Genomic DNA, 24,842 nt, shown 5'->3' with positions numbered 1-24,842 from the left:
TTCGATCCCTGGTTGGGGAGCTAAGATCCCACAAGCTGCGTGGTGTGGTAAATAAATAAATAATGGTAATTCTATTTGGAACTGAATTAAAAGTAAACAAAGATTTGATTTATGGGAGAACAATCAAGTTCTCAGTTTGGCAATTTTAACATATAAAACAAAGAATCAACCAAGTACAGGGTGATACTACCCTTAATACTTCTTTCCTCTCAATATCATGATACATCTAATGACATTCTGAATCTTTAGGGTTACTACCAATTTGTTCTGAAACATTTATTATTGCTATTTAGAAAATTAAAAGATTTTTTTTCATTTTAGGATCTGAGACTGTGCATGGAACAGCTATTGATACAAGCCGCTGACCTCATTCATTCAGACTGCTCCTGTTTTACTTGCACTGTGTTATGTGCGTGTGTATTCAGCTCTACACATTTTAATCACATGTGCAGATTCACGGGATCACCACCAGTCAAGACGAAGAACAGTTCTATCTCAAGGACCTTGTGGGCGACCCTAACACAGCCACAGCCATCTATCTTCCACCTCAAGTCCCTTCCCTAAATCCTGGCAACCGCCAATCTGTTCTCATCTGTGTAATTCCGTCATTTCAAGAATGTTATGTGAATGGAGTCAATGTAACCTTTTGAGATTGTCTCCCCCCACTCAGCATAATTCCCTTAAGATCCATCCAAATTGTTGTATTTATCAATAATTTGTTCCTTTTTTTTTTTTTTTTTTGCGGTACGCAGGCCTCTCACTGCTGTGGCCTCTCCCGTTGCGGAGCACAGGCTCCCGGACGCGCAGGCTCAGCGGCCATGGCTCATGGGCCCAGCCACTCCGCAGCATGTGGGACCCTCCTGGACCGGGGCACGAATCCGCGTCCCCTGCATCGGCAGGTGGACTCTCAACCACTGCGCCACCAGGGAAGCCCAATTTATTCCTTTTTATTGCTGAGTAGTGCTCCGTAGTGTGGATATATCACGCAAAAATGTGATTTTTCTTCTTTTTTTACTTTTGGGCCACACCGCACAGCTTGCAGGATCTTAGTTCCCTGACCAGGGAGTGAACCCGGGCCACGACAGTGAAAGTGCCTAGAGTCCTAATTAACCACTGGACCGCCGGGGAATTCCCCAAAATATGATTTTAAAAAAAATAATTTTTATTTAATTAATTAAGTTATATATTTTGTATTTTATTTTAGGCTGCGTTGGGTCTTAGTTGTGGCTCGTGGGATCTTCGTTACAGCATGCAGGATCTTTTGTTGCGGCGTGCGGGCTCCAGAGCACGTTGGCACGCAGGCACAAGCGCACTCTTGTTGAGGCACGTGGGCTCAGTTGTTGTAGCATGCGGGCTTAGTTGCCCTGCAGCATGTGGGATCTTAGTTCCCAGACCAGGGATCAAACCCGAGTCCCCTGCACTGGAAGGCAGATTCTTTACTGCTGGACCACCAGGGAAGTCCCAGTTTCTTTTTTTTATATTTACACCTTTATTCCAATTGGAATCCAACCTTGTATAAGATGTGAGAAATGGATGCAAATTTATTTTTTTTCCTGATCACTACCAACCTCCCCAATACCAGTGACTGGTTAACAGAACAGTGATTCTTCACTTTCTTTTCTTTTTCTTTTTTTAAATAAAAGAACCCCTTGAAAATCTGATGAAGATCACCCTTCCTAGAAAAAAATGTACATACATACAGGGGGGTTCATACATGGGACCGAAATTAAGAAACACAAATAAAAAATTAAGTTATGATTTTACAGAAGCAGGCAGATATAAATCATTGGCATCCAGAGGGAGGGAACAAGAGGAGAGATGAGATGGGGTGGGAGGGCAAGCTAAGAGTTGGTCTGTCTACAGGCTTGCCTGCCTTCACTTGGTACCAAGTGGATGTGCTTTACTAGATTTCATTATTTGGAACCTATCTCATTTTCAGCACTTAAATGAACAGTGCCAGAGGCATAATCAAATCTTTTTTTTTTGCTGACCACTATCTTCATCCCCAAAGAATGTGGAATTGGGTCAGTGATTTTCTATATACAGAATATCTGGAAATGTTCTTTTGTGAACTTCTTTTTAATATCAGAGGCTCCAAGAAAGAAGGATGATTATTATTATAAAAGCACTACTATAAGAGGTAATGGGCGGGTTAGTGGACACAGCCATAGGACCAGGGGCCAGGAATCCTGGGTCTGTCTCAGGCGTTCCCACTTCTATTTAACCTCAGAAGACCTGGTGAGCTCTCTTGCCCTATTTCCTTATTGCTAATATGGGGGTTTGGTGACCTCTTTTTAGCTCTAAAATTTTCTGAGCTGGGGAAAGGGACATGAGAAAACTCCACCACCAGGTTTCTTCCAGGATCTAGGAACAATTTCCTTTAAACTGGTTGATTTAGAGCAACACGTAGGCATTTTGCTAATTGCTCTGCAGTACACAGAAAACCCCTCCTTGTAAGCAACTAGTATGAACACGAGAGACAGAGACCCAGATCAACACTTGGTTTACAAATGCCACCTGCACAAATCCTGGCATCAGACAGGTTCTGAGCTCTCAGTTACACCCTAGAAAATAGCAGACATATAGACAGTTTACTGACAGTGTCAGTACAATGTGCTGCTTTGGCCCAAACTATATAGAGAGGCAGCAGCAGCAGGGAGAGAAATGGAAACCAAAGTGTCATCACTTTTGGTACAAAACCAAAGCTACAGACACCTGGAATACTCTGTGCAATTCTAAGTGCCACATCTCAAGGTGAAAGAACGGAGGTGGACAAAGTCCAGAGAAGGGAAATGAACTGAACAAAGCGATGAACGGGTGTTCCATGTGAGGATGTATTTTTAAAAGTTAAGACCAGGCCAACATAAATTCGGTTCCTGCATGCTGGAATTAGAGGAAATAATAATATGTGAATAAACACACACCTACTAGAGTCTCTGGATTCCAACAAATGGGGCTGGCTTGAAGGTAGAATAACTGTCAAGTTTGGTAAGCATATCCTTTAGAGTCTTAAGTCTCATGAAATATTCACTTCTATGGTGAAAACTTTTAAGAGTGAGGGTGGTTAGACACAACAACAGCTAGAGTGTGGCTGAGAAAGACACATGTCAAAAATTTAAACCAATTAAGGCAAAACTGGGATACTATACATTTTCCAGGGCTGTGCTGTCCCATGTGGTAGCCACTGGCTGCACAGGGCTTTATAAATTTAACTGAGACAAAACTGAAAATCGTTTCCACAGTTCAAGTGCTCAACAGTCACATGTGGCTCAGGCTTCTACCCAGCCAGGCCTTACCCAATAAAAGCCTACTGAGGGACTTCCCCGGTGGCACAGTGGTTAAGAATCCGCCTGCCAATGCAGGGGACATGGTTTCCATCCCTGGTCCGGAAAGATCCCACATGCTGCAGAGCAACTAAACCCGTGCGCCATAACTACTGAGCCTGTGCCCTACAGCCTGCGAGCCACAACTACAGAAGCTTGTGCTCCTAGAGCCCGTGCTCCGCAACAAAGAGAAGCCACTGCAATGAGAAGCCCGTGCACCGCAACGAAGAGCAGCCCCTACTCAATGCAACTAGACAAAGCCCGCGTGCAACAACGAAGACCCAACGCAGCCATAAATAAATTAAAAAAAAAAAAAAAAAAAAAAAGCTTACTGAGTGTACCAAGGAGATCAGAGCCTTGAGATAAATATGCCAGAACCTGCAGGACTGCTTTGAAAGACATGTCAAGAAGGGAAAGCAAGCAAATCCAACCCCAGTAGTCCATAAGCAAAAGGATGCTTCCCAGTGTTAGGAAGCCTCTTGGTTAACGGGAGACTGAGAGAACACACTGGAATGGTCCAAAACTTACCGTGGTCACTGTACCGCCTCTGCTTCTGGCTTGAAGAAACACTTCTCTGGACTTTGTGGTGAGGAGACTGGCCAGTACTGTTGTTGAGGTCACTGCTTGGCCTAACCTTAGCAAGTGAAAGATTGCTGCTAGAACTGGAATCACTAGCATCCAGCTAAGAGAAAATGAGAAAAACAGAGCAAACCACAACACGAGCCCAAATGGTTTATTATGAAACTAAACTTACAATACACAAACCTCTCATAAGTAGTTCACTGAGAGAGAAGAATCAGTGTACAAAAATGACAACCCTACCGCAATGGGAGAGGCCACAACAGTGAGAGGCCCGCGTACCGCAAAAAAAAAAAAAAAAAAAAGAAAAAAAAAAAAAAAAAAGACAACCCTAAACTCAGGCAAAAGTATTTTTCTGACTGCTGGAAAAACTCACACAAGGATAAATATTTATGTTCTTCTTTCCAGGCTTTTTCAAAAAACTTAAAACGGTCTATTTATTTCATCTGATACTTTACATTATTTAAAAACTACTAATGACTATAGGTTAACCTAATGGAAGCCAAATTATTAAAGGTTATCTTAAAGTTAAAACAGCATCTCATAATAGTCATAGGACTTAGATTAGTTATTTAAAGGTAAATTTAAAAATATTATCAAATGTTATACACACTAAAAAAAACTAAGTTTACATGAGCTAATAATTCACAAAAAGGATATTGTAGGTTTTTATCTGATTATTCTTACCTCTGAAGATTTTCTCCCCAACAACAAGTATGTAGCTGTGATTTCATCATATTTCATCTTACTAAGAGATTCTTGAATTTCGTCTTGTGAATATCCCATTCCCACCATAATATCTAAAAGAAGGGTATAATATAGTTTATGTGTTTCGTTTGGTTAAGAAATCATTATGTTACAGGGTAAAATAATTTCCTTTATTTGACCCAAAAGATCACACATTTTCTAACATAAACGGGCAGTTGGCTTATTTCTGAGTTACTGAGTGCTATTACAGGAAATTGCAGATAAGTTCCTAAATATGACAAAACATATAAGCTGATTCATGTAACTTATACTTAACTTCCCATTATCCCCATTTTAGGCATACACATATGAATCAAAACAGAAATATGCTACTTGTACACACACCAACATGCAGGCACAGAATAATTACCTATTCTTTTCTGGTCTGAGATGTCCAGTTCTGGTTCAACAAATGGTTTTAGTTCATCTTCCTCATGCCCTGCATTGATCCACCTGTCCTTCATGATTTGCTGAAAGGTGAACTGTTCATTAGCAGCATAAAATGAAACATTCTGATAATCACAATACTTAGGAAAGTTTATTTTCAACATTTCATCGATTATGGCTCAAAGGGTAACTTTTAAAAAATGTCTCAATGTTACCCCAGGATAGTATTCAATACGTCATACAAACCAAGCAAAGTTCTAAAAATACTTTAAAGACGCTCCAAAGTTGTTCCTTATTTCCACTTATGAGATTACCTCTAGAGTGCCTCGTTTTATTGGATTTAGCACCAGGAAACGTTTGAGAAGGTTTTCACAGTCTGTGGACATGTAGAAAGGGATTCTGTATTTCCCTCTTAATACTCTCTCTCTCAGTTCCTTTGGGGAGGCAGAGAGGAAAGAAAACTAGTGAGTCAACTTTTAGGTTAAAAAAGAACTCAAAGAACCCCACTGAAACAACATTAACACATTAACTCTTATCATTTTATAAAATCCTTTTAGCTTTCTGAAGAACGTGGATGCAACCACTTCTTATACCTTTAGGTTCTGTCCATCAAAGGGGAGTGACCCGCTGACTAGAGTGTAAAGAATGACGCCGAGGCTCCACACGTCCACTTCCGGCCCGTCGTATTTCTTGCCCTGGAAGAGCTCTGGGGCTGCATACGGAGGACTGCCACAAAACGTATCCAGTTTACTGCCAACAGTAAATTCATTGCTAAAACCAAAGTCAGCTATTTTAATGTTCATATCAGCATCTAACAATAGATTTTCAGCCTAGAGGGAAAACACCAAGACAAAAATGAAATTTAACCAAAATATAATCAGAACTGTGATAGAATCAGGCATTTCACAAAAGCTTTTTGTAATGATGTAAAGTTAATATATCCTAATGAATAAGAAAACATTCTTTCTAGAGAAAAAAAATAGGAGCTAAATCAGAATTCCTCATTTTTCAGCATTAATAACCAGTAACAGATATGAGGTGTAGTCATCCCTCAGTCTTCTTAGGGGACTGGTTCTAGGACCCCCTGTGGATACCATAATCCATCATCATACAAAACAGTATAGTACAGCCAGCCCTCCTTAGCCACAGATGCAGAACCCGGGGATATGGAGGCCCGACTGTAAAGACTGATTCTAGCACTAATTATGCAGCAAATGTCCATGATCAATAAAATCTTTAAAGAGCTTTTTAAGAATAAGGGGCTTTTAAAAAATAGATACTTGCTTTAGGTGGAGAGCCACATTTCATAAACACTGCTAAGTAAGCTGCATAACGGCTATCACTGAGGAGGGAGCATCCAAAACTTCATTCAAGATAGAGATCACAGTCTTTTCCACTTGTTTCAACAAACATTTACCACGTGGCAATTACACACCAGGTGTTATATTAGTGTCTGGATATATAGACAGACAGGGTCCTGCCCTCAAAAAGCTGACAATTTAGAAAAATAAGCAGCTACACTCTTGGCCCTAACTGCTGTGACAGAGAAGTGGGGAGTCATGGGCCCAGCACTGAAAGGTATGGTACGGCTTCCTAGAGGGGGTGAAACTAAAACCACTGCCTGGAAGATTAGTTGACAGTAGTGGGTGTGTTAACCGGAGGCATTTCAAGCAGAATAAACAGTGTGAAAACCCTGCTGAGACAGAACACGTTTTCCTCAAGAAACTGAAAGGCAGTGTGTGGTAGAGAGATGCAGAGAGACACAGCTGGGGATGTGGCCATGTCTGAATTACAGAGGGCCAGCCAAGTGACTTGTAGTCAAGAAGTTTGGGTTTGTAACCTAAGGGCAACAGGAAGCCACTGAAAAAGTCATTCAAGCGGGAAACGACAATCCGTGGGCCTCTCACTGTTGTGGCCTCTCCCGTCGCGGAGCACAGGCTCCGGACGCGCAGGCTCAGCGGCCATGGCTCACGGGCCCAGCCGCTCCGCGGCATGTGGCATCTTCCTGGACCGGGGCATGAACCCGCATCCCCTACATCGGCAGGCGGACTCTCAACCACTGAGCCACCAGGGAAGCCCGGGAAATGACAATCTTATTTGTGTTTTTAAAGGACCATTCTGGTTACAATGTAGGAAACAGACATGGAAGAAAGAGGCAAAATTGGAAGCAGGGAAGACCAGGCAAGAGGCTAGTGTAGTAATCAGGTACGAGATATGCTGGTGGTCTGGACTAGGAGAGTGTGAGTGGGGACAGAAAAGAGTGAGCTCAAGTGATACTCAGGAAACAGCAGCAAAAAGACCTGGGGTCTGAGTGGACGGCAGAGTAAAGGAGAGAGAGGCACCTGAAGGACAGTCACCACAATGAGAAATAAAAATTCAAGTTTAGGAAGGAAGAGTTTAGGTGTTGAACTTGCTGAACCCGAGCTACCTGAGGGATGCTGACGTGAAGGTGTCCTTTTGTCAGCTGGACACTAAATCCTAGAAGAGAGCTCTGGCTGCAGGAATGGATCTGGGGGTCATCAACATATAGGTGGCCACTGCAGCTACTGGAGTGGATGTGAATGCAGCAAGGGTGGGTGAACAGAGAACAAGCAAACTGATAACAGTTATGTGAGGGGAGAGAATAAGTGAATATCAAGTTAAGAGAGAATCTAAACAATGTTTAGAGAAATACAGCTGTGAAGGTGAAGAGGAAAAAAAGGGTGTACCAGGAAGGGGAATCGGGGTGGGGAGGTTTTTTGGTAAAAGAGGGTATAAACTTGAGCATGTTTTTATACATGCTGCTAGTGACACACCAGCAGAGAGAGAGAGGGCAGATGAAGAAGGGAGAGATGGGAGGAAACAGAGGGAAGCACCCCCTGGAGGGACACAGGACCCAGAACACAGAGGGAGGGACAGCAGAGGCACCCCGCTGTCCTGTAACAAGAGGGAAATCCTGAAAGGTTAAGGGTGGATGCAGGTGCAGCTGGGAAAGGAGTCTCTGCCTGGTGTTTCTATTTTCTCTGTGAAATAGGAAACCTTACCCTATGCCAGGAGTGTGGGCAGAGGTGGAGAACCGTGAAGTAGGTCTCATTTAAATAACGCTGCTGTTAACAGGAGAGAATGCTGACTAGAAAAACAGAAAAGGATGCCAGGCAGCACTGAGGACACTGTCCAGGTGAGAGCGTGCATTTCTGGAGGCCCCCATCTGTTTGGTGGTAGGATGATTTTTCTCCAGAGACCAACTATGAGCTGCCTTAACTGAAATGTAAAATATATCTTAGGATTTTTTTTTTTAATTTAATAACACAGTCTAATCTATGCCTCCTTTGTGTCATGAGCACTGGGAGAACTGAGCACACACAAGGAAAGTGTACAATAGTAAGGGCATTATGACTCACCTTGAGGTCTCTGTGGACAATCCGCTTTTGGTGGCAGTACTGGACTGCAGACACTATCTGGACAGGAGAGATGCAAGGTTATTAGTCATCGCTGGTGCAGACTACTCAGTGAGCACTCACTTCAATGTCTGTGTGGATCTCTAAATATAATTTTCTCATGCTTTGGACTTTTCAATTTGGAGAGATTGAGAGTGAGTGCAAGAAGAGCTAAGTGAGGCTGTTCTTCTGTTCTTTCTAATTTTAACTAGAAAGTCTCTTCTTGAGCCCTGCCCCGAATCAGAAGGCTCTGGTGCAACTTCTGCATGCCCACGTTGTCAACTCAAAACCAAGCCGGCAGTTACGGACTATCCGCGCTGGGTGTTTATCCAGGTTGGTTCTCCCCAGCCAGTCCCTACAACACTCTCTTCCTTTTGGCTAATGCAGGTTCAAGAACAGCAAAAATGACTTCACTTCTCTGAGGACCAGTTTCCTCTTCCTTAAAATGGAAGGATGAATGTTGTAGTGTATGTGAACTACAAACTATGGAAACTATTATGTGCTTTATCAGTAAGAATCCCTCCTACTCTCAGCAAATGATATGCTTTCATTTAGTCAACTTTTGATTACTCCTGGGATTAGCGCTGTTATTATTATTTTTTTGGCTGCGCTGTGCAGCTTGTGGGATCTTAGTTCCCCAAGCAGGGACTGAATCTGGGCCCTCGGCAGTGAAAGTGCAGAGTCCCAAACACTGGACTGCCAGGGAATTCCCTGATTGGCACTGTTAAGTAACTGCTCTACTGAAATTTCACACTTACTAGCAATTTTTAAGTCTCCTTGTCTAATTATAAAACTTTTATATCCTTATTATAAAAACTTTAGGAAATACAGAAAAGTACATACAAGAGTTTGCTTTTATAACCAGCAAATAGAGATGACATCTGTTATTCTGGTGCATTCGCCTCTAGTCTCTACTTTGGTATTACATATGTGTATTTAAATATATATGATTACACATCTACAAAACTGGTGTTATAATGAAAATACTGCTTGTTTCTCCAAATCATCATCAACTTTGTTGTAAGCAACATGCATGTAACTGCACTGGACACAAAAACTCAGAGAGGGCTGTTCTATTGGTTGCCATTTTGGTTCAGAATAAGCAGCAAGGATAAGCTGGGCTGGGGTTAGGGTGGGAATGATGCCAAAATCAAGGCTTCACTAAGCAGCTTCATACTTTATGAAGTGCATATGCAGAAGACCAGCCCACTCATAATCAACTAAAGGTACACAAATTCCAATGCCAAAATATCAGTTTTAAGAGCATCTGTTAACAATTACGCCGTTCTATATTGTCAGCATGAAAATTGGGGAAGTGAAATAGCGATAGATTTGTTTCCCTCAAAGTAACAGGTTTATTGCCTAGGAAGGACATAGGTAAATTTTATCTTACTTCTGCCTGATCAAATTTTCCCTGTTCCCCCCAACCCAGCCCCCATATTGAGATTTCTCTCATAGGTTATTTTCAAATTCTGCTTCCGAACCAGATTTGACAATGTCCTACCCTTTCTCAAAGAGAATTTCTCTTCTTTTACCTCCAAACAGCTCAAAGCTAACCTGATGCCACAATAACCTGAAAGTACTCAACTTTCAATTATTGCTTTTTTGCTTTCTGCTTTTAAGGTAAAAGCAGTTATTTCCAAAGAAGGCTGACAACCCAGATGTTTCCCAGGTGAAATAAGAATGCACGCCTAATTCACTTCCAGCAACACATGAAAGAACAGAGGCAGCAAGACCAGCAACCCACCCAGAAAGAGCTGAGGAAAGAAGACGGAGCCAGGAATCTCTTCTCTCTCTTTGAAAAGAATGAGAGCTCAGCCAGCATAAATTAAAACAGCATAAACAGTAACAAGGATGAGAGTGGGGAAGGAAATTGGAAGAGGGAAAGCCATCTGCTGATGAATATGGAAAGAAGGGCCTATTTTTGACAGAAAACAGATCAAGCATAGTGTACTCTTGTGTGTGGCATACCTTTCTCTTTGTAATAAATAGGAAAACTTTTTATTTCATCAAATAACGACATAAACTTTTGGAAGGCATGGCAATTAGAAACAGAGAAAAGTGGAAGCACCAATATGCCTGATCCTTCCAGGTTTAGTAAGTAGACTTAAGGAAATACTATGGCAGGAGAAAAGATTACATTAATTGTAAGCACTGTAAATCAAGCCAGCAATTGTACAAGTACATAAACTCTCTTTCCTGGACCAACTAACAGGTCCCTCAAATAATGCTTCAGAATTTCTGCAGGAAATTAAGAAGATGTGTGATAAATGTCCAAGTATCCCTCACAAGTCAGACCCCCACCTCGGGGATGGGCGGAGATGGAAGAAGAGAGGACAGGTCTAAGCACTGAACTGCTTCCCTGGAGAAAGTCCAGGCTCAAACCTGCTGCTGCCGGCTGGCAAGGGCCTTTTCCTCACAGTCAATAAATCATATTTGCATAAACATTTGCAAGTCAGATAGCTTCATCCGAGTGGGAAGGAATTTCAGTTTTATGAAGCAAAAAAATCTTGACTTTTAGGTGGCCAATTTATAAAAATTAAGAGTACAGTTATGGAAAGGGCCAAACAGACTTGTTTTGTGATAAAGAGAAATTTGAGCTTCCTTCCGTAGACCACACGATAAAATGATATCAGAACTGGAAAGGATTTCAGAATTAATCAAGTATAATTTCCTCTTTTTATAGCTAGAAAAACTGAGGATCAGAGAATTTAAATGATGGCCAAAGTCAATTTCAACTTTGATATTTAACAGGCTTTAATTCAAAGTACCATTGGTACTTTTAAATCAAATTAAATTTAAGCAACAGCAAAAGTTAAGAAATTTATTTGTAAGTCCTTAACTGTAAACACTAGACTAAGCAAATCAAAAGAGGCAACTGTTAAGAGAAATCTTGAAAATTGGTTAAACTTGCCTTTCTAAATACTGTGAAACCCTTAAAGACTCCTATCTGTACTTCTACCTTAACAACCTTAAATGTTAATAAAACAAACATTTAAAGGTTCTGAGAGAAATGAGGCTATACTGCCATTTAAATACAGAACTTAAAACTATGGGAGGACAGCGTTAATTTAGAAGAAATAAAGTACCTGCTCCTTCCTTTATCTAAATCAGGGGTGGGTAAATTATGGTCTGTAGGCTCAATCTGGCCCACCACTTGTTTTTGCAAATAAAGTATCATTGGGACACAATCATATGAGTGTATTTATTCACATATTGTCTAAGCTGCTTCTGTGCTACTACAGCAGAGTTAAATAGCTGCAACAGACTGTATGGCCTACAAAGCCTAAAATATTTACTATCTGGCACTTTACAGAAAGAGTTTGCTGATTCCTAATCTAAGTAAGACCACATCATAATGATTAAGAATTTTAGACCTGTCTCTGACTCAGTGGTAGGTTTCCTACTTGCCAGTCATCAAATTTTGGGCAAATTATTTAGTCTTCCTGTGCCTCAGTTTCCTTATCTTTAGCAAATGGGCATAATACTCTTTACTCACAAGGCTGCTCCAAGATTTACATTAATGTAGGTAAAACACTTATCCCAATATTTAGCAGGTAATGATCAATCAATAAATAGTAATTGTTATTAGAGAGTTAAGTCACCTTTATGCTTAAAACCTATTTATTAAAATGAGTGTCTCTTTAAGGCCATGTGGTAAAGCAAGCAAAAAGGTAAGCCATTAATTCACAGGTTAAGTTCTGTTTGGTTTTGGCTTATATAAGACAAAACTAATAATGAATTTTGGGATTGTGCCACTTCTTGCTAAAACTTGGGGATGGTTTTCTTTAATGCAATCTCAAGTGTTTGCAAGGCTCTTGTTTTTTAAGGCTCAACTGTCAAAAAACTAAGGCTAAGAGTGGGACTAAAAAAACCCACAAGAGTGGGACTAAAATTTCAATTACAAAGCTAGAACTAGAACCCATGGTTGCCTCTAGCACAGTGCCTTAGGCATGAAAGCACTTAATAAATTTTTGTTGTGTTGAACTGAATGGCCAAACCCTGATCCATTCTATGGGCCTTATGACATTTATAGAGACAAACACTTGTTTGCTTTAGGGTTTAAGCAAGAAAACATATTAAATCAATAAATTAAAGGTGCAGCAATCCATACCTGTCTAAATTTAGCTCTTGCTTCTTTTTCCTTCATTCTTCCATGTGCAACCAAATAGTCAAACACTTCACCTATAATTGAGAGAAATAAAAGTAAGCAGAAGTCCTACTTCTGAGCATTAACTTTCCCATAAACTGAAAATGTTTCACTTTTAGCGATGCTCTAATTTTTAATTTTTTAAATTTTATTTATTTATTTTGCGGTACGCAGACCTCTCACTGTTGTGGCCTCTCCTGCTGCGGAGCACAGGCTCCGGACGCGCAGGCTCAGCAACCACAGCTCACGGGCCCAGCCGCTCCACGGCATGTGGGATCTTCCCAGACCGGGGCATGAACCCGTGTCCCCTGCATCGGCAGGCGGACTCTCAACCACTGCGCCACCAGGGAAGCCCGCTCTAATTTTAATTTTTAAAATATAGGTATGAAGATAAACAGAAATATGTGGAATCTGAACTAACTTAGCCTTAACAATAGGCAAAGTTTATAGATAAAATCTTTTAAGCTAAAGATAAGCCTTAACATTAAATTCTCATGTTTAAATTATAAAACTTTTATTTTAAAGGTTATGTTTCCAGTATGCTTTAATAAAAACTTGGCAATGAAAAGTGAAAGTTAAAATGGTTAAGTGATTTGTGTTAAAAGATGTCTTCACTATAGGACCATGACAAAAAAGCATTTCCTGAATATACTCATTCATTCATTCAACAAATAATTATTGAGTGTCTACTAACTGCTGAGAACCGTTCTAGGCTCTGGGGAAACATAGCAGTGAACAAAGCAAAGTCCTTTTCCTCATGGAGTTTACACTCTAGGAGGGGGTAGACAGATAATAAACAAATGAATATACAGTATAGAAGATGATAAAAAGTACTGTGGAGAAAAGTCAGGGGAAAGAAACAGGAAGTGTGTTTGTGTGTGTAAGCATTGTGCTGACTACTGTGAGGGAGTGGACACTAGTTATCTGGGAGAAAGATTCTAGACAGAGACAAGAGCAAGGAGGCCACGAGGCTGGAGAAGCGTGAACAAGGGAAAAGGGAGGTAGTGAACGAGCACAGAGATGATAGGAGAAGCGAGAACAAGAAGAGTCCTGTGGGTGCTGTTCTAAGTGAGAGGAGAAGCAGAGGAGAATATGAAATGACTGGCTTCTGGCTGCTAGAGGGAGAAGAGGGTTAGGGCTGAGGAAGGGACCGGGAAACCGACTGGGACGAGCGCAATATTCAGGACAAGAGAGAGGGTGGCCGGGCCTAGAGTGGGAAATGGCAGTGGTGCTGACAAGTGCGGAGATTCAGGACACAGTGCAAAGGAAAAGCCAATAGAACTCACTGGTGGACGCCTAGGTGGTAGTTTACACAGTATTAATTCCTCAGGGAAGAGAAGTGACATTTCAAGGAACCTATCAGTACTGCCAATTGCTTATCAATTTGGAGTAAAGAAACACCTCTGAAATCAACAAAGAGTACTAATTTAGCAAACTGGATATAAAATGTGTTTGGGAAAAAAAATCACATTTACTTCATACAAATAAAAAATATTTCCATCAGCTTAGTGACAACAGTTAACTAAAATATTTTGATACTTAAAAAACGCTTAGTTTCAGGACTTAAATATTGTTGAGGAAAAGGTTATTCTGAACTGTACATTAATATCTCTGACTTAAACTTTTAGCCCTAACTTTGAATAAATTTTAAAATAATAAATGGGTATAAATATTTTCAAGTTATCACTGACTGCCTAATGATCTTTTAAAAGGAATTACCTATTGTTAATTTACACTACACAATTCATTTAACTGTGATGAATTATAAAATTAAATGTCAGCTCAGTAAAATGTCAGTATTTTCTATGAGAATGACCTTTCTATTTGCAGAATAATATACTATATCAAAACAAGTGGTTAAAAAGTGAAAACAAAGATGCGTGCATAACATATGGAACAGTTTTGACTTTTTAGAAAAACGTAATGGATTAAACCCAGTAGTTGTAGAGTCACACAGATAAAGTCAAAGTCTGTCAGTATAATTTGAAGATATTTTAAAATTCAAATGCAATATAAACCTGTTAAGAGATTTTGGAACCATACACTCACAGTCACTAAGTTATAAACCAGAAATACAACCCAGATCTCTTATTTTTCCCCTTATTAAAAATGCATTAACACTCAGATTAAGCAGCTGAATTGAAAACCTCTTAAGGCTATTATTTATTAGGAGAAAAAATTGCAAACAGTGGCTCTCCCTGCCCAGGTCACGGCCCATGTGGCTGATGAAAGGACACTGGACAGGACAGTTCAGAAAGCCGTTGGTTTTAGTTCAGGTCCTGCCACTATAACCAGTGATGAAACCACTGGCATAGAAAAACCATTCAGAGCTTTAGGTTCATCTGTAAAAATTAGGCAATTGCCCTGGATGACTTCTAAGATTCCTTCCAATTCTAAAATTCCATGATTGTACCAAATTGAAAAATACGAGGCTGGGGAGGAGTAGGTAACCATTTTTTTAAAAAATTTATTTATTTATTTAGGCTGCGTAGGGTCTTAGTTGCGGCATGCGGGCTTCTTGGTTGTGGCATGCAGACTCTTAGTTGTGGCATGTGAACTCTCAGCTGCGGCATGCATGTGGGATCTAGTTCCCCGACCAGGGATGGAACCTGGGCCCCCTGCATTGGGAGCACGGAGTCTTACCCACTGGACCACCAGGGAAGTCCCTAGGTAGCCAATTTAATGAAACGTTTGTTGTTCAAAATGGCAAACTTATCAACAATAAAACAGCTGCCCTGGAGATGGTGCTTTGTTGAGCTGATTAAAACAAATGGCCCAAGCCAATAAACCACCACCACCACCAATCAGTGCTGTTATAATGCTGAGCGACGGCACCGAGCCCTCAAAGGAGGGCTGTGCTCCCATGCCCAGTAAGAAGCTCAGAGACATGTAACTTATGAGGTCACACTGCCAATGACAGGCACTGGCTGGATCGACTCCATGTCTGTCTTTTCTGGAGTCCATCCTCATCCTGGATGGACACTTCTCAGATGTTTCTGACTTCTCCTACACAGAGCAATCTCTAGGACCTGGTACCTAAAAGAGATGGGAACGGAAAGCCGTGACTGACTGACCAATCAGTAGAGGCTATATGGTGTCGGAAGGCTGGGCTCCAGGCCTGGCAACATGACCACAGTGAGATTTCCCAGCCTCCAATTCCTCAAGGGTAAAAGCCCATCGCTCACTGCTTGGCCACATCACCGAGGCATTGTGAAAGTCAAAGGAGACCAGGTAAGAGAAAAAAGCACTTGTACACTGCAGTGGCTACACAGATGAAAAGATTATGAACCGTAAGATGAGTAGATAGCATTCAAACTCTGTATAGACTTATGGTTCTACAATTAACCTTCAGCTCTTCCTACTGCTCAACTGCGAAAATCCCAACTAAATTCTCAAACCACACATTTAAAAGATGAAGCACACAACTAATTATGAATTAGAAGTATGAAAAAGTGGTGCCAGGGGTGTGCCTGCTCTGCCCACAACAGGTTTACAATCTTTTATTTAATGGTTAACTCACCACAGTGAGGCTGAGATTCAACTTTCTGTCTCCAGGTTCTGCATCCTGGATCAAAGTGCTAACAAAACAAAACTCTACTATAATCAAAACAATTTAATCTATACTGTAGAGTTAAATAGAGTATGCCTCCAGTAGTTTATAATTTCATTAATTCAGTTCAATTCTTATTTGCTGAGTATCTGCTATGTGCCAGGCACTATGCTAGAGACAGGGAACATACAAAGACAAACAAGAAAGCTTCTGCCTTTCACAAACAATGAAAACTCACACACAGTCCAAAAACTACAAGCATAGCCCAACAATAACCCTAAAATAAAAATCTTTGTAAAAGATAACAGCGATATACATTCATTTCATAAAACTGTCTACATGTATACAACCTTATAGGCAAATAATTACCAGTCCTTAATCTTTATTTTAGGGAAGTCTAACCATAAACACGGTGAACACCATTTCTGGCCTTGGGAAATGATGGACACCAATGACAAAAATCTGATAAAGACATCCATCCAACATGCAGTACACATTTATTTCAAATAGGCTAATGCACTGACAGTTTTGAAAATTCAAGTACTGGAACAAACAAAATGTGCTATATACACACAATGGAATATTATTCAACCTTGATAAGGAAAGAAATTCTGACACAGGCTACTAAATGGATGAACCTTAAGGACATTACGCTAAGTGAAACAGGAAGTCACAAAAGGACAAATATTGTATGATCCCACTCATATGAGGTCCCTAGAGTAGTCAAATTCATACAGAAAGAAAGCAGAACGGTGGTTGCCAGGGGCTGGGTGGAGGGAGGATGGGGAGTTACTGTTTAATGGAGACAGAGTTTCATTTTGGGAAAATGAAAAAGTTCTGAAGATGGATGATAATGGTTAACAATGTGAATGTACTTAATGCCACAGAACTATACACTTGAAATGGTTAAAACAGTAAATTTTATGTTATACCATAATAAAAAAAATCCAAGTATTTGCTTATTATCAATTAATGATGCTAATAATGAAACACTTAATAGCAACCCACAGAACTGCTAGGAATCAGCCTTCCTGATTCTCATTCTAGTGTATTATGATTCTGAATGTTAAGTGAAACTTTAACGATTATCCGTGTGGGCTGTGTGGTTGTGTATTCTTCTAAAAGGGAAGAAAGAAAGAAAAACAATTTATAAATTTCTTACCTCCACTGGCATACTCCATGATTAGGTAGAGTGTTTTGTCAGTTTCAATGACTTCGAATAACTTCACTAGGGGAGGGGAGAAGATACAGGAGAAAAAGAAACAAATGTCCATATGCACAGTACTATGTACATATAAACTATAACTACGAAAAATAACTTTTTCCTGTTAAAGATTCTAATAGCTGGCCCTCTAAAAAAATTCTTTTAGGAAAATTTATAATATATTACAACAGCAGAAAAGATTTTATAAAAACATGGAATTCCATAAAAATAAACATAGTTTCTGGGTGCTCAAACGGTGTAACTTCAGGATGCACTCAGCAGTCTAGTGAAGTGTATCTGCTCTCATTTCATCCTCCTGTATTACGTCTATATCTGTTCTATTCCTAAAAGTGCAAGTCCATTCACTTGTCATTATGGCTTTAAGGATACATATAATTCCACTTGAAACTTCTATTGCTTGGGAAACATCACAATTCTCAGAGAACAAGGTCCTTTTGTTTCTTTTCTTTTTCTTAAAGATGTATTTTATTTTATTTATTTATTTTTTTTGGCTGTGCCATGCAGGATCTTAGCTCCCCGACCAGGGATCCAACCTGAGCCCTTGGCAGTGAGAGTGTGGAGTCCTAACCACTGGACTGCCAGGGAATTTCTAAGGAGGTTCCTTTGTTTCTATTCTAAAGCCAGAGATGGCAAAGTAGAAGGGATTATACTATAAATAATCGAAAAGAACTTTTTAAAAAGAATTATTTTCAATGGGTCAGTGTGACTACTATAGCAGTCTCTTGTTACAGATACAAATAATATTTCTATTACTGCTAATTCATAAAACCATAACAAATCAATCAGAAATATAAAAATTTTAAATGAAACTGAAGTTACTCTCTCAAGCTATCAAATCACTATCTCCTGTATCTACTTTGGTAATACATACTTTACAATTAAATTTAGCAAAAAAGGGAGCAGGGAGGGAGAATGCTAATCTCTTATATTGTGGGTTATTTTCTGATGCTTTAACACAGAGTATTAGATCAAATAAAGTACCTTACACAGTATTGGATGTGTTTGTTGAACTGGTGAATAAAAGTATCATATCATTTTTAAGATGATATATGTTCAGGCTGTTAAGAAAAATTATTTAAAGAAATTTAAGGCATATATGCTGGTAAACCATCAACATATAAATAACAGCTTTCTAAAATTCCAATGCAAGGGGAATTCCCTGGCAGTCCAGTGGTTAGGACTCCTAGCTTCCACTGCAGGGGGCTGGGGTTCGATCCCTGGTCAGGGAACTAAGATCCTACAAACCACGTGGCCCGGCCAAAAAAAAAAAATAATAATAAATAAAATAAAATAAAATTCCAATGCAAATACTGGCTCTTTTGCGTAAACTATTTTAATCCAATGGGAATTTAAATTTTTTAGAAATTTACATTTTCAAAGATGTCATTTAGTAGTAAGTATAGAGAACTCTAATCAGGGTACAACGTAAGTAATTAAAAAACAAAACAAAAAGGTTTAAGTTAGCTAGTTCTTGGCAGTATTTTTTTGGCGGGAAGTTGGAATTTGAAATCCAGAGTTGGCTAGCTAGTTCCCTATTGCTTTAAAAATATGATTCAATATACCAGTATTTTCTTAGGAACACAGCTAGAGCAGAAAGTTTTACACCTTTGAAAATCGTAACTCTAACTTACTATAATTCCCTCTTCTCTATCTATAAATTAAGTACAATTATGACATTTTCTAATATATTAAAAATTAGAAAATTATAATCTGATTACATATGTTTCTACTGAATTAAAGCTTTACATTAATCTTTTAACCTATCTTAGTAATTTCAAAAAGTTAACAAAAATGATCAATATATATATACATATATATTCTAAAAGTGTACCTGGGCTGGGAGAAGGGAAGAAATCTCCTGTCACTCCTGGAATTATGTTTAGCTTTATGACATACTTTCAAGAATGCATTTAGACCCAAAAGTATTTAAGAAAGCAGAAAGTACCTATGTTTGGATGATTTAAAATCTTCATTATTCTTACTTCTCTGAAGAGCTAAAAAACAAACACACACACAATTCCCCCAATACAGGTTATTAAACATTATATATATTTAATGAAGATATATTTATATTCCATGGTTGCAATATAAATTTTCTCTTAGATAATTGATTCACTGATAATGTTTAGTAGTCCACATCTAAGAAATGGAAATCCAGGGTAATTATGAAGTAGTTTTGTTACCTAATACTAAATACTTTAATTTTATCTTACGAAAAAAGCAGAGGTCCCAGAAGAGGATGATATTTTGCTATTGTGAATTATACTCGGAATTATATTTTGCTACCTTGAACACAGAAATCAGATTTAAACAGGAATAGTTTGTGATTAGACTTAGTGTGATTCAGTAACTACCTAGGGGTTCTAATTCTGCAAATCAAAACTTGTACAGTCACAATGAACTGCATCATGATAATTCCAAGTAATTCTATAAGAAGATTTTGAATAAAACCGCTTCAAGCTGACTACCCATCACACAGAATAAGGGGAAACAGTAAATTGTTGCACAAACACCTGCTGTGAGTTCAGAGGCAGGTCACAGCATTAGGGCCTGGGCTAATATGAGATTTCAGAAAATAACAGAATTTTACAGGTCATCTTATACAACCCTCCTGCAAACAAATGGAAACCAGAAAAAGAGAGGAAAAGATCTTCCAAGGTCCTACTATCTTTCCATGGGGAATATGGCCAGAACTAGTCTCCCAGCACCCAGTATACTATACAGCCTACAGGAGGCAAGGCTGGAACGTGGTTTGGGAAACGAGCAGCCGCTGGCTATGGAAAAAGGAAGCTGGGGCTCTCCCTGCGTTTGTCCTTGTCCACCAGGTCTGATCTAGAACTGAATCAGCAGCTAACAGCTGAAAGGCATGGTATCTGACCTATAGACAGCTCAGAGCTTAAAAACATGTAATCAAGATGAAGAGCCTTCCTGTCTAGAATACTGGATCATCCCTAAAGGCAGGAGCACTTTTATCTCCAACATAAATACTTCCTATTGCTGTTGTGGTCATTCCCACATTTTCTGTTCTGAGATGAGAAGACAGCCTCCCTGACAACCATTCAGGCTTGAGTTCTTTCTTAATTTCCCTCTGTCAAGCTAACACAGGAATCTCGTTTTTCCAATCCATCATAGTTGGACTTGTAGCTATAATTTGAACCTCCCAGTTATTTCTACAAATGCTAAATTAGAAGAGCTCCAAGTTGGATATCATACTAACACAGCTTAGGACACTGCATTTAGAATGAAACCCTGACCACGGCCACGGCAGCCTCTGCCTACCCTCCAACCTCAGCTCCAGCCACCGTGATTTCTCTCAGATATTAGAACATACTAAGCTCTTTCCTTCCTTAGAGTCTTTTTTCCTTTTCATCCTTCAAGACTCAGGCAGATTCTCTAAAAACCTCATCTAAGTAGGTCTCCTTTGTTTTACATCATAGCAATTTTTACTTCCTTCCTAGACTGTCTTTCAAGTTGTGATAATACATTTCTGTTTACCAGTTCACTGTTGTGTTTGTCCTCATCCACAGTGAGCACGTCTGTTTCCCTTCACTACTGCATCCTTGAAACCAAGCCTGGCCCACAACAGGAACTCATTTGTTTGACAAATGCCTGCAGGAAAGTACTAACTACCAAGAAGTGTGGTCTGAGCCAGGCTCCTTAGCATTCTAATGACCACACTGCTTTGAAATCCTGAGCAGCAGAATGCCTATTGCAGGGTTGTCGTAGTTCTGCTGGCGAGAGAGGTCAAATGAAAGCGATTGTTTTTTTAAATCCCTACTAGCAGTGCAGCACTAAAACATCAGAGCTAAAGTGATTAGAACCAAAGAGCAGGAAAAAAAAATGTAATACTATAGGGATTCAAGGGAGGGAGAGTTCACTTATGTCTGGGGTAGTGGGCACCATGGAGGTAACTGGATTTATGCAGTTGAAAATGGGCTATGTGTGCTCCATATATGTGAGCAAAGACAGGGAGGTGCAACCAAGTAAGACTATTTAAAGAGACCAACCCATCACAGATCACTTCCTTGCATGTTGTGAGCACACTGAGCACCTCAATGGACAGGCCCAGATGGCAAGGAAAAGAGGACTCATACCCACAGCTGGTGAGGAACTGCAGGCCCTAGACAAGAGCCAGGGGAGAGGGCCTTTTCGAAGTGGATACACCAGCCCCAATCAAATCTTTGGATGCTGCATCTGTGGCTCTCACCCAAAATCTCTTGAGAGCACCTGAGCCAGAACCATCCAATGAAGTCACTCCCAAACACATGACTCACAGAAACTGTGAGATGACACATGGTTCTAAGTTGCTAAGTTTTGGAGTAATCTTTAGAGAGTAGTAGTACACTACCGGTAACACACTAAAGTTTGAAACCCCCTGAGTTACATACAGCAGAGGTCACACCAAGGGCTGCGTTGTGAAAACAGAGGAAAGGTGAGTGGCACCAGATAGAAGGATGAATAGTACAAGCTTACGCTGTAGAAAGAATAGCCAAAGGTTCCCTAGCAGGGTAGTGTCAGGGTATTACCAAAATAACTTTACATATCTGCCTCTATCAGAATTATACATCAGGTAGAAATGAGTTCATAAACTCTATACCAAGTTAATCAAAGGTGGTGGGGAGAGGAAGCTAATAGTGATCAAGTGTCACCTCTGCCTGAAGCTCAGCACTAGATGCTTCACGTCTATGATCCTCTCTGACTTAATTTTCACAACTCTGTCAGGTGACTACGGTCATCTCCAATGTACAGGAGAGGAGGACTAAGAAAGTTAAGAAACTCGATCAGGTTCTCTCAGCTAACACGTGCCGGAGTCCAGAGTCTGAGGTGTCTGACTCCAGAATCCACACTCATCTCACGAGTCCAAGCAGCCACCTTTGAAATGTACAAGTAAAACAACCGACAGATTACAAGCTGGCAATACAGAGAACCCAGAGCAACAGGTGGGTACTGGCACAGAATTGTTTTAAAAGTTGACAATTTGCATATACGGTTAAAATGCCAGAGATTTCATTTATTTGTATCAACTGTGAACCTGATGGCTGAAGATAAATTTGGATATAAATAATGTATTGAAAAGAAAACATGAACTTTAAGCAAAGTCCCTACTAGGATTGTACAACATATTTTTAAGTTTTGCTACTATAAAAGGACATTTAAATAAGACGTTCACCTATTTCTACTATCTTATTTCTCTACATTCCCTTTCAACCTTATGCAGATGCTAGTTGTAAAAAATAAAATAACACAGAAATGTGTGAAGTGAAAGAGTTCTCTCCTCATCGACTAATCTCCACCCTCTACACATCTTCCCATTTTTATGTCCTTTAGGAACTGGTAGACAGGAGAACAAACATCTCTAAAGGCAAAGACGTGGACCCTGGTGACGAGAACACTAAACACACTAAGCCCACAGTACTACAGAGTAAAGAAATGTCCCCAAAGCCTGTACTGAGGATGTACAGGAATTATCCTTGGGAAAAAACAATTTTACCAATTGATATAAAAATAAAATGAGCATATAAGAGACAGCATAGGGTAGGGTGAGATGTTATCATAGTCATCAAACTGTGATCTAAATCATCATGACCAAAGTGTTCAGACTTGCTTCTCCAGATATATAGGTATGAGACAGAACGAACAGGCCAAAGGTTGAGAGCCTGTGCTTTTCATGGCAGCTGAGTGACATGCTGGATGACAACTCATGTATTAGAAATAATGGACAGGAACATAATCGCCAACCTCTTCTTTACTAGGAAGGAGGTGAGCTGTAAATCAAGGTTGTGAGTAATTATTAGCTGCCTTGGATGAAGAGAAGGAGACACAGGTAAGAAGCATTCAGGGGTAAGGGAGAGGGAGGCAGAGTTGAAGCTGACACCCAAGTTCGTGAATCTGGGTGCCACTCTGAGACAGAAGACTCAAGCTGCAGCGAGGAGGGTGAGCCTGGCTTTGGACATGCCACATGAGGGGCAGTTAAGTGAGGATACTGAAAGCATAGCATGGTACTTGGTGTTTGGGTCTGAAGCTCAGGAAAGAAATCTGGGCTAGAGATAAATTCTGTAGAATTATTAGCATAGGGATAGTATCCTTGGAAGGAAATGACACCGCCTAACTGTAAAATGAAAAAAACAGAATCATCAACAAGCAAGCATTTCAGAGAAGAGAGCTGAGGCCCACAGTGGAGACTCGGAAGAGGCAGCCAGAGTGACAGAATGAAATCCAGACACTAGACTCTAATGCCTACCACAGACAAACCTCTGTTTGTAACCAGCTTCCCAGACCCTGGAACGTGTCTGGGGCACTTCATGAAGGAAAGAGAGAAGGATGATGTACCTGCTGTTTCCTCATTATGGCCCTTTGTCTCACTTACCACACTGATCACAGCACCTCTGCTGAACAAAAGAACAAATCAAAGACCCTCTCAGACAAAACTGAGGGAGAGAGCCTGGCAAAAGCCCAGAGTTTGTGGAGAAGGAACTGTCAAAATGCTCTGATGTGAAAAAGAAAGAAAAAAAATGTCTTTGCTTCTCTATAAACAGAATACCTCTAGAAGGACAAATAGAAACTGATGCCACTGGTGGTCCCAGGGCAGGGACCTGGATGGATGGACGTCAAGGGGTAAAGACTTTGCCTTCTATACTTTTATCTGTCCTTTGAACTCTGAATCACAACTGTAGTATCTATCTCCTCTCCTCCAAGTAATTTGAATTTTAAGAAGAAGATGGAGAATGAACAAAGAAAAGTGTTTTTTGACAAAAGGGGAATTCCCGAAAAAGAAAACTGCTGTATTCTGAGGACTGTTAACAAGAAGAGAGTTTACTATTCCTTTTCATAGTCTGGGCCAAGGCTGCTGATGGGTGAAAGGCAGACAAGTCTTCCAGGGAATATCTTTAAAGTCCAGCAAATATGACAGCCAGCACAGTAAGGCAAAACTTAAGGAGCTTAAAGAGAGTTTAGTTACTCTCAGAACCACCCTAACATTAAAATAAACAACAGAATAGGAAAGTTAACAAATAACAGAGAAGATAAGAGCACTATTAAAGACCATTTGTTTAACACTAGGCAAAGGCAGTGACCTATCTCCTACCCAGGAAGAGCTGTCTATAGATGGGGGGAGATATATATGTGTGGGTGTACTACAGTGTAATTAACCAGAATTTTACTGATATCATGTAGGTTATCCCTAACTTTTTGCTGTTGTAACATTACAATGAGCATCCTTGTATATATACATCCTCATACACTTATGCAAATATATTGGCAGAGTAGATTGGGGGGCCAAAGGGCATACATGCTTTTAAAATTTTGTTAGTGCTATATTACTCTCTAAATATATATTAATTTAAACTATGTCAGCAATAACAGAGTTCCTGATTCTCTACACTCTTGCCAACAATATGTATTATCAGTTTTTTGCAAATCTGGTGAAAAAATGTTATCTTTTCGGATGTTAAACATTTTTTACTTG

The 24,842-nt window shown here is 39.9% G+C and overlaps 1 protein-coding gene across 17 annotated transcripts in view; it reads right to left on the bottom strand.

The window, feature by feature from the left end:
• The window catches only part of MARK3 (microtubule affinity regulating kinase 3), a 108,099-nt gene that overhangs the window by 22,275 nt on the left and 60,982 nt on the right, over positions 1 to 24,842 (bottom strand). For 10 of the 17 annotated variants that reach the window (XM_033420876.2, XM_033420892.2, XM_033420906.2 and 7 more), the window contains 9 exons: positions 19,323 to 19,371; positions 17,315 to 17,380; positions 12,567 to 12,637; positions 8,417 to 8,473; positions 5,630 to 5,866; positions 5,351 to 5,470; positions 5,020 to 5,119; positions 4,590 to 4,702; positions 3,852 to 4,005 (listed from right to left, as the gene is read on the bottom strand). In XM_033420876.2, the coding sequence (XP_033276767.1) occupies positions 3,852 to 4,005; positions 4,590 to 4,702; positions 5,020 to 5,119; positions 5,351 to 5,470; positions 5,630 to 5,866; positions 8,417 to 8,473; positions 12,567 to 12,637; positions 17,315 to 17,380; positions 19,323 to 19,371 (967 nt within the window). Of the gene's footprint in view, positions 1 to 3,851; positions 4,006 to 4,589; positions 4,703 to 5,019; positions 5,120 to 5,350; positions 5,471 to 5,629; positions 5,867 to 8,416; positions 8,474 to 12,566; positions 12,638 to 13,888; positions 14,261 to 16,122; positions 16,181 to 17,314; positions 17,381 to 19,322; positions 19,372 to 24,842 lie in introns of those variants that run through there. The other 7 variants (XM_033420899.2, XM_033420940.2, XM_033420950.2 and 4 more) reach the window with 4 other exon arrangements.

The sequence above is a fragment of the Orcinus orca genome, chromosome 2, assembly GCF_937001465.1.
Source record: "Orcinus orca chromosome 2, mOrcOrc1.1, whole genome shotgun sequence".
Classification (NCBI taxonomy): domain Eukaryota; kingdom Metazoa; phylum Chordata; class Mammalia; order Artiodactyla; family Delphinidae; genus Orcinus; species Orcinus orca.
Note: the sequence above shows the minus strand (reverse complement) of the source record. Positions and strands in the feature narration are given on the sequence as shown.